Raw genomic sequence first — 14,275 nt, 5'->3', positions numbered from 1 at the left:
AGTGGAGGCTCGATGGTTCTTCTAGAAATGCGCTACTAGAATCTAGCTCTTCGCAGGCGATACATTCGCATTGAAGATAACTGCTTCTTGATTTTATTGCATGTGGATTTCTACAACACTGTCTGTTGGGGGTCTTCTTCTCCGCTGAAGGCCCTCAAGACAAAGACACTATTGGGGGCGTTCGTCTTCCGAAGGTCCTCAAAAACACGACTAACATGCTTTCCAAGTATAATATACTGTCATAGGAACCTTCGACTTTGAGATGAAGGTGTGCATGACATGAAGGGCGCGATCTGGGAGAAGGATGAATCAATTCCGAAGCTACGAATGAAGAAGCATCGGCTTAACGCAAGGGCGGTGATGGAGAATGGAACCGACCTAAAGGGGAATATACTGCCAAGTCCTCGACTGATTACTCCTTAGTCAGTAGTAGGTGTCAAGGACATGGATGTAATTTTACCCAGGCTGCGTCCTGTGCCTATAAATAGATGAACAGTAACACCGTACTGTTCACGCTGACTTGTAATCACTTGTACGTCGCTCTCGGGTTCTCACCTTCTGTCAAACCGAAGGTACAATTGTAATTAATATCATTAATACTTGTTCATGATTATATAATAAGAAACACAAATAATCTGATGATTTAATGTGATTATTCATGTTCCTTTCTATGTTTTATATGTCTCTGCTTTCATTATTACATACTGAAATGATGAAGGTATGTCATTCATAACCTTCGTCTGAAGTTCATTATATCCCAAGGGAGATAATGCTTCAAGAGATGAAGGTCTTTAACCATTAACATTTGTGTTGCCTTGTTCTTAACTCATAGCATTTGAGAACAGGTCCCCAACATTGGCGCCCACCTCTGGTGAACTCATTCGACCACCTTCGGCAAGTTGTGACCTTCGTCATGCCACCGAAGAAATCTTCAGCGCTGGGGGCTGCATTGCAGCCACTGAACGTCAACCAAGAAACACTACGCGAAGCTAGAAGCCAAAAAAAGAATGCTACAAGTTCAACGCCTCAAGAGGAGGAGTTGGACCAAGAAATCAGGGATCTCGAAGCCATCCATCAACAAGTCCAAAGGAAGGAGAAGATGCTTCGCCTTGCTGACCTTGAGAAGAAGATCGATGAGGCCGCTGAGGAAATGCATCATCTCACTCAAGATGACCAGGACCGAAGACCTCAACGCAGAGAGCTTCGTCAGGACAATTCTTACGATGATGACGAATGGTATGATGATTTCTAGGATGGAAATTTTGCTTTTGATGATGCTTCTCCTCTGTCAGCAGAACTGCAGCCTACCCCATGGCCCCCATCATACAAGCCACCCTAGCTCCCTATGTATGATGGGCATTCAGACCCGAAGCAGTTTTTAATGAGCTACGAAGCAACCATATCTTCATATGGGGGCAACACTGCAGTCATGGCGAAATCCTTCGTCATGGCAGTCATGAATGTCGCACAAACTTGGTACTCTTCTCTTTGGCCAGGAACAATCACATCATGGCAGAAGTTGAAGGATATGCTGATCACCAGTTTCCAAGGATTTCAGACGAAGTCGGTCACTGCTCAGGCTCTGTTTCAATGCACACAGGACCACGAGGAATACCTTTAGGCATATGTCCAGAGGTTCTTGCGTCTGAGAGCACAAGCGCCCATAGTGCCTAATGAAAATTGTCATTGAGGCCATGATCAAAGGGCTTTGGCCAGGACCTACGACTCAATACTTTGCCAGGAAACCCCCTCAGACCCTAGAGAAGCTTCTTCAGAAGATGGATGAGTACATCCGGGCTGATAATAATTTTCGCCAGAGAAGGGAAGAAGCCTATATGTTTTCTAAAATGACTAGGGGCTTAGAAGGAAGTATCTACCCTAGGCATGTCAGATCAATCCATAACTCCAGCCAGAGTGATGACAGAGGAAGCCAGCTTCAAAGGCCACAACACAACTCCCAATCCTCAGGACAACAGCAAAGCTCTTTCAGGCCACCAGCCCCAAGGGGCAGGGGCGGCAGGGGCTTCGAAGGAAGGTATGGGGATCAGCCCAGAAAGCTCTATTGCTTATTCTGTGGTGAAGACAAGGGCCACACTACAAGAACATGCCAGGTCACCATTCAGAAGCAAAAGGAGATTGTCGAAGCAGAGGCGCGACAGAATCAACCGAAACAGGTCTTACATACTGCTTCATGCTATTCTCCCTATGTACCAGAATACGTAGGTAATCAACCTGTGGCTTCTGTTGCTTCAGCAAGTCATTCACAAGCTTCCTCGGCCCAGCTCCCATTACCACCACCATTGCCACCTACTCACACCCGAAGCCAACAGCCAGAAGGGCACCAGCACGCCCAACAACAGCGTGACTTCCGGGAGGAGTCCGAAGCTTGTACAATCAATAGTACTGTGCCAGAATCAAAGCATATCTACTGAAGAATATCCTACTCTTAATGTACCTTTATCTTTTATGTCATTTTATTTTTTGAAAGAAACAAGTTGCGAAGGACTAATTTTCGATTTCATGTAATAATTGTGCTTGCATCAATGAGTAAAATATGCCTTCCTCACAGTTTTCTGAAGCTCGAATATCGATCCTAAGGGAGCGGAGTAAGTTTCAAAGCTACAAAAAATCGTTCCTAAGGGAGCGCAGAGTAAATTCCGAAGCTACAAAAAGTCGTTCCTAAGGGAGCGCAACGTAAGTTTTCTGCTCAAAAGTCGTTCCTAAGGGAATGCAGAGCCAAAAAATTAAGTTCCAAAGTTGCCAAAAAGTCATTCCTAAGGGAGAGCAGCGTAAGTTTTCTGCTCAAAAGTCGTTCCTAAGGGAATGCAGAGCCAAATACCACCAAAATATAAGGTGAAGAAGCTCAAAAGTCGTTCCTAAGGGGATGCCGAGCTTAAATGCCACCGAAATAGAAGGTGAAGAAGCTCAAAAGTCGTTCCTAAGGGGATGCAGAGCTTAAAAGACTCAAAAGACGTTCCTAAGGGGATGCAGAGTCTTATGTGTTCTAGTGTGGGCGCATGTGTGTGTCTTCGGCATCACCATCATTTTTGCATCACATCATCATATCATTCTACATAATATTACATCATACATCATATCGCATCAACAACAAAAAAAGGATTGAATACGAAGCAAATCTTCGGCAAATACTTTGGTAGAAAGAAAATGTGCTGAGGCACGAAGCGAACTTCGGGAAATACATTTTTATCGGACTTACCAAAGGAGGGGTTTCTTTCTTTACGAAGCATGAAAAGAAAGGAAGGTGTTTTTTCGCTGAAGGCTCGAAAATGATACGTGCGTAAATTTCATGCATCGTAAAGAAATATATTACAGAAATTTACATGTCTGATTAATTGTTTCATACATCAAATATTACAGAGTATCATTACAATAAAGTCTAATCTTCCCTAAGAATTTTTTCTGCGGCTTCGTTCAATAGTTTATCGACGACTTCGTCGATAATGGAGTTAGCAATGCTCATTACATCCAGTGCTTCCTTCATGTCCAGATCAGCTAGGGGGTTGTACGGCTCCGACAGTGGTGACAGTTCAGCTGTAGTAGGTAAACTATTAGTTCGAAGCCACAAAGTAAGTACCGAAGCTAAAATTCAAAAATAATACCTATGCGCCTTTCGCGTTCAGCAGCTTCTTCAGCTCACCTAGCTTCATCTCGGGCGTCATGGGTGCCTTTTTCATTCTTCTTTATAATTTCATTAGCCAATTCTCGGCCACCATGCACCCAGACATCAGAATAAAACTTTCCACCCACCAAAGTCACTTCGGCTGAAGGGTCTTGTTGGGACCATGCTTCGTCGCCGAAGGTCCTGCGGAAAGAAACAGCTTCGGCTGAAGCTGCTTGAACATGATGCCGAAGACACCGTTCACGAAGCTTCGGAACTACAGCATATCCGAAGATGAAGGGTCGAACCGACTTAAAGATAGAATGACCTTTTAGCCCATAAGGGTCTGAGTCATTGTTGTAAACTTTTATGAGGGGCATAATTGTAATTCCTCATGAGCTGTGTCCTGTGCCTATAAATAGTGAACAGTATTCCTTTACTGTTCACACATTCCTGTAATTGCTAACGCATCACTCGGGAATTATTGTTTGTCAAAGGCAAAGGTATAAATGTACCTAAACATTGTATTCAAATATTATAAATTCATTTAATAAGATATGTGAATGATGTCGTTTATTTTCAATGTATTTAACTTTAATATTTCATGTTTTACTTTACTTTGTATTATTTTTATAAGCTCACTTACGAAGATGAAAACCTTCGTAGCATTATGCCCGTGACCTTCGTCCGAGGTTCATTAAATCCTTGTGGAAATAATGCCCTTCGTCGGACGAAGGGCATTGATATTTAACATTTTATGTTGTCTTATTCTTAATTCATAGCATTTGAGAACAAGTCCCCAACATTGGCGCCCACCTCCGGTGAACTCACTTCCACTTTTTTGAGCTGATGGCTTCGTTCAACATTCAAGCTGGAGCTGCTTCGGCTCCGAGGTTGGTACTCCCGATAACAGGCGGTTCATGCTCAGAGCCAGCCAACAAGAAGCAGAAGGAGGCACAGAGAAGGGTACAACATGTCGGGGTGCAAGGACCCTTCATCAAGTCAAGATGGTCTCACATTCCAATTACCTTCTCCCAAGAGGATCTTCAACTCAAGGATTACCCACACAACGATGCTATGGTTATCTCTTGTGTGATCAAAGGATTTCTGGTCCATAATGTTTTGGTTGATACAGGCAGCGCAGCTGATATCATATTTGCTAAGGCCTTCAGACAGATGCAAGAGCCCGAAGACAAAATTCATGATGCCACACATCCCCTTTGAGGCTTCGGAGGAAGGCAATTGTAGCACTCGGCAAAATCACAATGCCAGTGACCTTCGGATTTATCAACAACACAAGGACTGAACAAGTTGTGTTTGATATTGTTGACATGGAATACCCTTACAATGCAATCATTGGTCGTGGTACTCTCAATGCCTTCGAAGCAATTCTTCATCCAGCTTATCTTTGTATGAAGATACCTTCGGACCAAGGGCCCATTGCTATTCATGGAAGTCAGGAAGCTGCCAGAAGGGCCGAAGGAAATTGGACAGACTCAAAAGCAATCCATAATGGAACAATTGGATCTATACCATTAAAAGATCCAAACTTTAGATATATACCATGGACCTCATATGTCATTGACTCATGTGGACCCACATGTAAGTGAGATAGTAATGGTATGGATCCAAAATGGTGATCTTTTAATGGTATGGATCCAAATTTCCCATCCATAATATAGATGGAGCTGAAGCTTGTGAGCAATACAAGTTCAGAATGGAAAAGTTGCTTCGGCTGATCAGCCGAAGCCCATGCTCTTATGTGAGGACATAGCAGAGCAGAAGGTGCTATTGGGATCTCAACTGTCCGAAGAATAGGAGAAAACCTTGATAAGGTTTTTGTTCAACAATAAAGATGTTTTTGCTTGGTCAGCTAATGATCTTTGCGGAGTTAACAGGGATGTTATTGAGCACTCGCTCAATGTTGATCCATCCTTCAGACCCAGAAAGCAGAGGCTTCGGAAGATGTCTGATGACAAGGCCGAAGGTGCTCGGAATGAAGTGAAAAGACTCCTCAGTGCCAGAGTTATCCGAGAGGTAAAATACGCAGAATGGTTGGCTAACACTGTTATGGTGAAGAAGGCCAATGGTAAATGGAGAATGTGTATCGATTTTACTGATCTCAATAAGGCTTGTCCGAAGGACGAGTTTCCATTGCCAAGGATATATTCCTTAGTCGATGCAGCAGCTTCATCAGAACTTATGAGTCTGCTGGATTGCTATTCAGGCTATCACCAAATCTGGATGAAGAAGGAGGATGAACCGAAAACCAGCTTCATAACCCCTAGTGGAACATATTGTTACCTTCGGATGCCTGTGGGGCTTAAGAATGCTGGAGGAAGCTTCAGCAGAATGACAGCGAAGGTTCTCCATTCTCAGATAGGCAGGAATGTGCTAACTTATGTTGATGACTAGGTGAGTGCCCGTGCGTTGCAACGGGAACATATAATACCACGATAACTTATATACAAATGTGTGCCATATTGTTTTGAGAAAATGTTTCATAATCTATTTATAATTCTAGCCATACGTGAATTTTGTTATTTTAATCTAGCTATTTCACCATTATATTAAACCATCAGTACCATACAAACTTTATATATAATCGTAGAGTGCATATGCATTGCTATGCGTTGCGATGGAACATAAATTATCACGCCTCCGGAGCCCTTGCGGACTGTGCTCACATCATGTTTTTGGTCATCACGTCCCATAGCCCATCGTAGACAATGATGAGGAACTCATCATCTTCCATCAGGGTGGTCAGCGGATCTTTGGTTCAGTGATAGAGGCAATGGCGAGCCTTGTGGTAGTTTCATGTCCCAATCCCCTAAAGCCCGGGTCACAGACAGTACGTTGTTGAGGTAGCCATCTTCATCATTGTCTACGATGGTATGATAAAGCGTTACTGATATAATGAAATCGAAGAAGGCATTACTCAGTTACTGATATAATGAAATCAAAGAAGGCATTACTGATATCCCAGAGAAGAGATCAAGTAAATAAATGCAAAAAAAGAGGTAGTGATTAATACCCAGTTACAAAGCAACAATGTTTTTTTCAAGGATTCATAGAAGTTATACAAAATTAGAAGGTTTGGCATCTACTTAGTGTACAAATTAGCTAGAAACCTTAACCTGCACGACTCAAGATTATGTTATATCGAACATCAAAACCAAACTACAACACAAAAAGAGGCACACCCCAAACTATAAGGATATGTTTGGGAGCAAGAGAATTGACGAAGATTGAGAGAGCTAAAATACTCTTCATATTCAATTTTGATAGGAAGGGAATTTTAGTCCACTCATCCCCTCCAATTGTCTTGCTCCCAAACAAGCTCAGCAACCATACTTACACATAGTAATCAGGACAATAACGTGATGAGAATAGGTTAAAAGCCCTAATCCTCATCGTCTCCCTTTACATAAAACTCTAGGTCCTGGAGCTCCATACATAACATAGCTCCATTTGCAAACACATATCATGCCACAATCTTCTAGATTTCTGCATGAATATATACTATTAAACACTGCGGATTACACCAGTTGGCAACATATATATGTACAATACCGGGATAACAAACTGGACATGCTACTAAAGCGCAGAACTCCAGTCCTCATGCAGATTTGGCAAACCCAATCATGTTCTCGCCGAAGTCAAAAACAGTGTGGTAGACACCCATAAAAACATCACCAAGTATCCTGAATGTTTACAAGATAGATGTCAGATTGCATGCTTGATTCTTGCTAGATAAAGCAAATACTGTGTAGAGTGTGGATTACTGCCACTTATGTACATATATGTTCAGCGTACCAGAGAGGACCACGAGGAGGCGGTACATCAAATGACATAAACCCACTGATGCAGATAGTTTGTCCTGCTTGCTCCAGCTTCACTATGTACTGCAACACAAAGGCAATCAGTGGATTCAAGAGAAATAGAAGAAGTATATGTTTGCACCAAAGAATATCCAATAAATGAACTGTAACTTTGAAAATGAGATCATGGTTCCCTAGACAATGTTTCACTACTAATTCAAACACTGAAGAAACTGTAAGTAGGGAGTTACCTGCTCTGGTGTTAAGGTGAAAGTCTTATTTGCTATGGTGAATGCAAGATTTGGCATCTTTGAGATCTGATGGCAATCAACAGTTGACTCGCCATTGGGGCTAGGGAGACGCTCACAGAGCTGCAATGCACATTAAAATAAGAAATGCTGTCACATTCTACACAGTTCCCAATCATAGAACTGTCCAAACATAACAAAGTATCCCAACCTGATTAGCTCGCAGAGACGCAATGATCCTGCAGAACCAAAAATAAATCAAGACTTTCATCTAGGGAAAGAACATGTGACGAAACAGTCAGAAAAATAAATCATAGAAAGCTCCCTTCCAAGCTTTAAATTATGGCAAAGCACTCCTAAAATAATTTGTCGTACCATCATCTAGAATCTGAAATGTTGAGAACAGGAAAACGGTAACGTAAAATATACAAGTAATTAGATGCATGGGTTAATGGTAACAGAAGGGGAAGAACAGTTACAGTGATATATGCAACGTATTTGAGGAAATGCCACCACCCCTCATAGCGGCATAGAAACTACAGGCGAGAGGCAATGATCGATGCCTTCCTAAGGTGCCTCTCACCTGTTGAAGAGGGCTGACTTGCCAACATTGGGGCGGACGAGGAGGAAGACGATGGGGAGAAGCACGGCGTCCACCTTGGTGAAGTCGAAGCATGACTGCTTCATGGGGTTCTTCCTGACCCTGACCTTGGCTTAGGCTTCACGGCAGCCGCTGAATCCTCGGTGGTGGAGTTGTCGAAGGACAGGGGCATGGCCTCCCTCGATTCGACCACCACCCGGTGCCTGCGTGCCTGGTCGCAGTTGCCGCCGTTGAAGCCGTGCTCGGAGGAATACCAAGTCCCTATCGCAAAGAACGTGGGAGGAATACCAAGTGCCTGGTACAAGGAATCAGCAACCACGGGAGGGCGGTGCTTTTATGTAGAATGACAACATTAAGGGAAATTGAGCTACACACCTTTCAAATCTTTCATAAAAAGGATTTAACTGAGTTGGTTAGGTGATCTGAGTAGCACTCCTCAGGTTCTGAATTTGACTCCCTATGAGAGCAAATTTTATGCGGGGGTTAAAAAATCCCTTCGTCTGTCCTATTGCCGAAGCACTGGTCTAAGGTCCTGGCACCGGTCGTGGGTTAAAAAAAATTCCCCTTGTCTATCCGACACCATGTGGTTGTCTTACCACTGGTAGGTCGAGTTTTTTTATCTGGTGTGGCACAATTATTTTATTTGCAATTACTAAATTACTATATACAAGAAACAGAAGATCAGCCTAAATTGGAGCGTGGAAGAATAGTTACATGAGTATTTTGATGGTACTTGGATTGGACTTTGTCAGGTGAGTCACCATCGCCTGCCACCATGAATGAAAAGGTATCAAAACTATCACCAAACACGAAGTAATTCCAAAAGCTTTGGAGCTAAACACAACACATTAGATAAGTTCAACATTCTGTACAGCACCATACATATGATGGAGCCACTACCATCACCACCTGAGTTGTGCAGCCTCACCCAATCATCCACTATTTCCTTCCATTTCCTTCAAAACCAAAGACAAAGACAAATCCACAATCAGATTATCGGAAGACAGTTATGTCCTGTCAATCCAATGGAGCAGTCAGCTGATTCATAACCTAACGAGCAGCTTCACCAGTTGCCGGACCTCGTTGGATGGGTGCTTACGCAGGCCATTCACATGGTGGCCGATGTCCATGTCCTGCAAAGACAGAATCGCAAAATTTAGTTAATTCTAAATAATTGACAAAATTATACAAAACAAACTATCTAGATAAGGAAGTGATTGAGGCTATGTCAGCGATGCTCGTACCAGCCTGCAAGACGGACAGATGACACTCTGTCGAACACCTGGTGGGCGTAGGCGAGGTGTTGAGGAAGATGAGTACGACGCAGGAGTCAAGCCCCAGCGCCCACGCTAGGAATGGCAGTGACGAGCTTGCCAGGGGCAGGATGGAGATCAGAGAAGGTCGAACCTTCTCGACGGGGAACGTGAAGGGTACGACGTCGACGACGGCGAGGCGGACAACCGAGGGCCACGAGAGCTAGCCATGGACGCAAGCAACTTTCTGCGCTAGGGCCTAAGCCTGTCGTAGACCTCCCCGCCATCTGCATCGTCCGCCTAGCCCCCAAGCTCTCTGGCACGGCGACCTCGAGACATCAAATTCGAGATGGTGGTGATGGTGTCTGGGTCTGCGGCTGCTGCTGCTAGTGATGCACGGACGGCGCGGGCGCGGTACTGGGAGGTCCGCCATCCACGGCGCGGTACTGGGTGGCGGATCCACGGGCGAATCTCTAGATTGGGGCAAGGATGGTGGGAAGGACAGGATGGAAGGGCAAAATCTCTGGATATCCACCATCTGTAGAGCTTGGGACCGCGCGGAAGGGCAAGATCTCTGACGATAGAAGGGAGAGATGCATTGCTCGGGTAGAGTGGATCTGTGTGGTGGCCGAGTCGGGGATCGCGCCCTTCCATGGAGGAGTGGACTGCGCGTACCTTCCATGGAGAGCCGGGTTTGCCGAGGTCGGGCCGCGGGGGCCGGCGAGATTGCTGCGGGTGAGGGCGAGCTTGCCGCGACATCCTGGGTGGTCCAAGAACGGGTGGGTAGGAGGAGGGAGAGCCTAGAGCGCACTTGCCTTGGTGATGACGGTGTCGGAGTCACCGAGGGATACGGCACAGGCGCTGTCGTGGTAGCTGCCGGTGATCCTGAAGTCGCAGGCGGCAGGCCTGCTCGGCGTCGTTGCTGGCGATGAAGACGCTGACCTTGGTGGGCCCCTGCAGCTGGATCACGGACGGCTTCACGGCGCTGAAGTATGTTGTCCCGCCGGCGGGAGCTGTCGCCCTGGAGCCGGGTTTGCCGAGGCGAGGCAGCGGCGGCGCTTGCTGTTGGAGAGGAGGCTGTGGACGGGTTGAGAACTTGAGATAATGGCGACGGCGAGATTTGTGGGGGCGGGGGAGGCGAGATTCGCGGAGACAGGGGGCAGGCGAGATTCGTGGGGCAGGCGAGGCATCACGGCTGTTGATGCGATCCAAGATTTCGGGCGGGGCGGAGGGGCGTGGAGGCGCGGCAGAACCACAACTGTGCACGCCTACGATACTAACATAAGTAGTAGTAGAGATATCATTGTAAAAAGCACGAAGCAAGATAATCACATTGCTGATCTGCAGGAGACCTTCGCTAATTTTAGACAGGCTGGTTTAAAGCTGAATCCAGAAAAATGTGTCTTTGGAGTGAAGAAGGGGAAATTTCTTGGTTGCCTAGTTTCAACAAAGGGAATTGAGGCTAATCCAAGCAAAATCGAAGCTATACTTCGAATGGAACCACCAAGTACAAAGAAGGGGGCTCAAAGATTGACAGGAAGGCTGGCATCTCTCAACAGATTCATATCTAGATCAGCAGAGAGAAATTTACCATTTTTCGAAGTGCTGAAGTCAGCCGAAGTTTTTCAATGGGGACCAGTCCAGCAGAGAGCCTTCGAAGAACTGTAGCAATATTTGATAGATCTAACAACACTAACTCCACCAACGCCAGGGGCTCCTTTGTTATTATATGTGGCAGCTTCGCACTCAGCGGTAAGTGCAGCACTTGTCCAGGAGAAGCTTGAAGGCCAAGTCAAGAAGCAGGCCCCAATATATTTTGTATCCAAAGTTCTTAGTTTATCAAAGAAAAATTATACAGAATTGGAGAAAGTACTGTATGCTGTTTTGATGGCCTCCAGGAAGCTTCGGCATTATTTTCAAGCTTACAACATAATTGTTCCTTCTTCACAACCGTTGAAGGATATTATAAGAAATCGAGAAGCTACTGGAAGGATTGGAAAATGGGCTGCAGAGCTCAATGAATTTTGTATTGATTTTGTCCATAGATCTTCGATTCAGTCCCAAGCGTTGGCAGACTTCATTGCTGACTGGACGCCAGGGGCTCAGGAGGAAGAAACGAATAAAGATGCCGAAGCATGGACAGTGTTTTGCGATGGGTCTTGGGGAACCTTCGGAGCAGGAGCAGCTGCTGTGTTGGTTTCACCTTCCAAAGTTAAAACTTGTTATGCGGCAAGACTTGATTTCAGTTGTACAAACAATATTGCTGAATACGAAGCTCTGCTCTTGGGTCTTCGGAAGTTAAAGGCAATGGGGATCAGAAAGGCCATTCTTAAAACTGATTCCCAAGTTATTTCTGGTCATATTGACAAGAGCTATAAAGCAAGAGATCTGAAGCTTGAAAAATATCTAGATACAGTCCGAAGGATTGAGGCTTCCTTTGAAGGATTCTCTGTTAAAAATATTCCTCGTGGAGAAAATGAATATGCTGATCTATTGGCCAAGTCAGCAGCACAGGGGCTGCCTTTACCTTCGGAAGTATTTTTCGAAACAATAAAAGCACCTTCGGTCGAGCTTCTTGAAAGAGCGGTCCTCAACATATCCCCTGTCTATAGTGAAGATTGGAGAACTGAAATCATCTCTTTCCTTCAGGGTAATTTTCTTTCAGACAACGAAGCTTATAACAGGAGGATAGAAGCAAGAGCTCGACCATATGTCATAATAGAAGGGGAGATATACAAGCGTGGGGTCTGTTCCCCGTTGCTCAAGTGTTTATCCAGATCCGAAGGTATAGAATTAATGAAGGAAATACACGCAGGCATGTGTGGATCTCACATTGGATCTAGGCCTTTGCTCGGGAAAGTTTTTCGTCAAGGATTTTATTGGCCAAAGGCAGCTTCGGATGCAGCGGATTTAGTCCAAAAGTGCGAAGGTTGTCAGAAATGTGCAAGAGATCAAAAACAACCTTCATCTTTAACTCAATTAATACAACCCACTTGGCCGTTGCAAAGGTGGAGCCTTGATTTACTAGGTCCATTACCACCAGCACAAGGAAACTTAAGATATGTTGTAGTGGCAGTGGAATATTTTTCTAAGTGGATTGAGGCAAAGCCTCTAGCCACAATAACTTCGGTTACTATTCAAAAGTTTTTTTGGCAAAATATTGTTTGTCGCTTCGGAGTGCCAAAGGCCATTACTGTGGATAATGGGACACAGTTTGATTCTGAAGCTTTCAGAGAATTTTGTGATCAAATTGGCACGAAGATCCATTTTGCATCAGTTCGACATCCGGAGTCAAACGGACTTGTTGAAAGAGCTAACGGGATCATAATGACAGGAATAATGAAGTCAATCTTCAATCAGCCCAGGGGAAAGTGGCCAGACGAGTTAATCAAAGTGGTGTGGAGCCATAACACAACCATGTCAAGATCAACAGGCTTTACGCCATTCAAACTATTGTTTGGGGATGAAGCAATAACCCCGCAAGAGGCCAAAGCAGGATCAATAAGAACGGTAGCTTCGGCAGAAGGTGAAGACGAAGCTGATTGCTCTGTGGAAAAAGATGCTATAGAAGGGATCAGACTTCAAGCTGTGGAAAACATCAATAAATATCAAGCCGAAACAATAAAATGGCGTGACAGGAAGGTTAGGCTGAAGAACATTGAACCAGGACATCTGGTGCTTCGAAGAGTAGCCAACCCTGAAACAGTAGGCAAATTACAGCTGAAGTGGGAAGGACCTTTTTTGGTAGTATCTTCGTCAAGACCTGGTTCCTATAGATTGAAGGATATGGACGGCAACGGCATTCCTAGATCATGGAATGCGGATGAGCTTCGGCGATATTATGTTTAGTTTGATGTAATTTTTTCTATTTTTTTTTGTGGCACCCTTTTCCTTTCCAAAGGGGGAGAAAGGTTTTTAATGGGGCCACAACATGTAATTTTTCTTTTCCTTATTTCAATTCTATAAAAGTGATATCCCCCAAAAAATGTAAATGTAAATGCCAAGGGAAAAGAAAAGAAAACAGGGAGAAGCTCAAAAGTCGTTCCTAAGGGAATGCAGAGCTTACAGCGAAAAGTCAACGCTAATTCCGCTGAAAGTAAAAGGCGAAGAAGCTCCTAAGGGAGGCTTACAGCGAAAAGTCAACGCTGATTCCGCTGAAAGTAAAAGGCGAAGAAGCTCCTAAGGGAGGCTTACAGCGAAAAGTCAACGCTAATACACCGAAAAGTAAACGATGAAGCTGAAAAGTAAAAAGATTTGAATCATTCCCAAGGGGATGAAGGGCTATGATTATGGTTTTTGAACATGTGTCCCAATATTCATCTGCACAATACATTTCATCATGTCATTTGCATTCATAAACATTCATTTAGACATATATAGAATCATCATCATACCACACAAAAAAGATAGATGCTTCGGCAATGAGGAAAGACTTCGAAAAAGGAAAAAAAATTATGCTTCGTTGTGTACGAAAAGAACGGAAGGTTTTTTTCGCCTTCGGCTCAAAAAAGAAGTTTCGTCCACAGCAAAGCAGATTGTACACAGATAGCGGAAACAAAATATATTACAAGGTATGTACAAATTTACATGAGTTTTTCCATAATGATATTACAAAAGTCTCTCCAGAATTTTTGCAGGAAGGAATATTGTAGCAACTATCATACTTCAGCTTTGTCATACTTCAGCTTCGTCATACTTCAGCTTCGTCATCCTACGTATATTAAAGAGCAGAA

General features: G+C 44.3%; 1 protein-coding gene across 4 annotated transcripts; it reads right to left on the bottom strand.

Annotated features, from left to right (window-relative positions):
* Positions 1-6,874: 6,874 nt before the first annotated feature.
* Positions 6,875-9,428, bottom strand: LOC103653946 (aspartic proteinase). Of its 4 annotated transcripts, none has more exons than XM_020552661.2 (7): positions 9,369-9,428; positions 9,172-9,245; positions 9,004-9,056; positions 7,900-7,959; positions 7,692-7,811; positions 7,436-7,524; positions 6,875-7,323 (listed from the first exon to the last, which is right to left on the bottom strand). In XM_020552661.2, the coding sequence occupies exons 1-7, from the start codon at positions 9,395-9,397 to the stop codon at positions 7,239-7,241; spliced, it is 510 nt and encodes a 169-aa protein (XP_020408250.1). In that variant the 5' UTR covers positions 9,398-9,428; the 3' UTR covers positions 6,875-7,238. The 4 variants fall into 4 exon arrangements, with proteins under 4 accessions (XP_020408250.1, XP_020408251.1, XP_008678986.1 ...); XM_020552662.2 differs by having other exon boundaries at positions 7,900-7,927; XM_008680764.2 differs by having other exon boundaries at positions 7,900-7,927; positions 9,340-9,419.
* Between the last annotated feature and the right edge of the window lie 4,847 nt (positions 9,429-14,275).

Source organism: Zea mays, chromosome 4 (assembly GCF_902167145.1).
Source record: "Zea mays cultivar B73 chromosome 4, Zm-B73-REFERENCE-NAM-5.0, whole genome shotgun sequence".
NCBI classification, from domain to species: domain Eukaryota; kingdom Viridiplantae; phylum Streptophyta; class Magnoliopsida; order Poales; family Poaceae; genus Zea; species Zea mays.
This window is presented reverse-complemented; position numbering and strand designations above follow the sequence as displayed.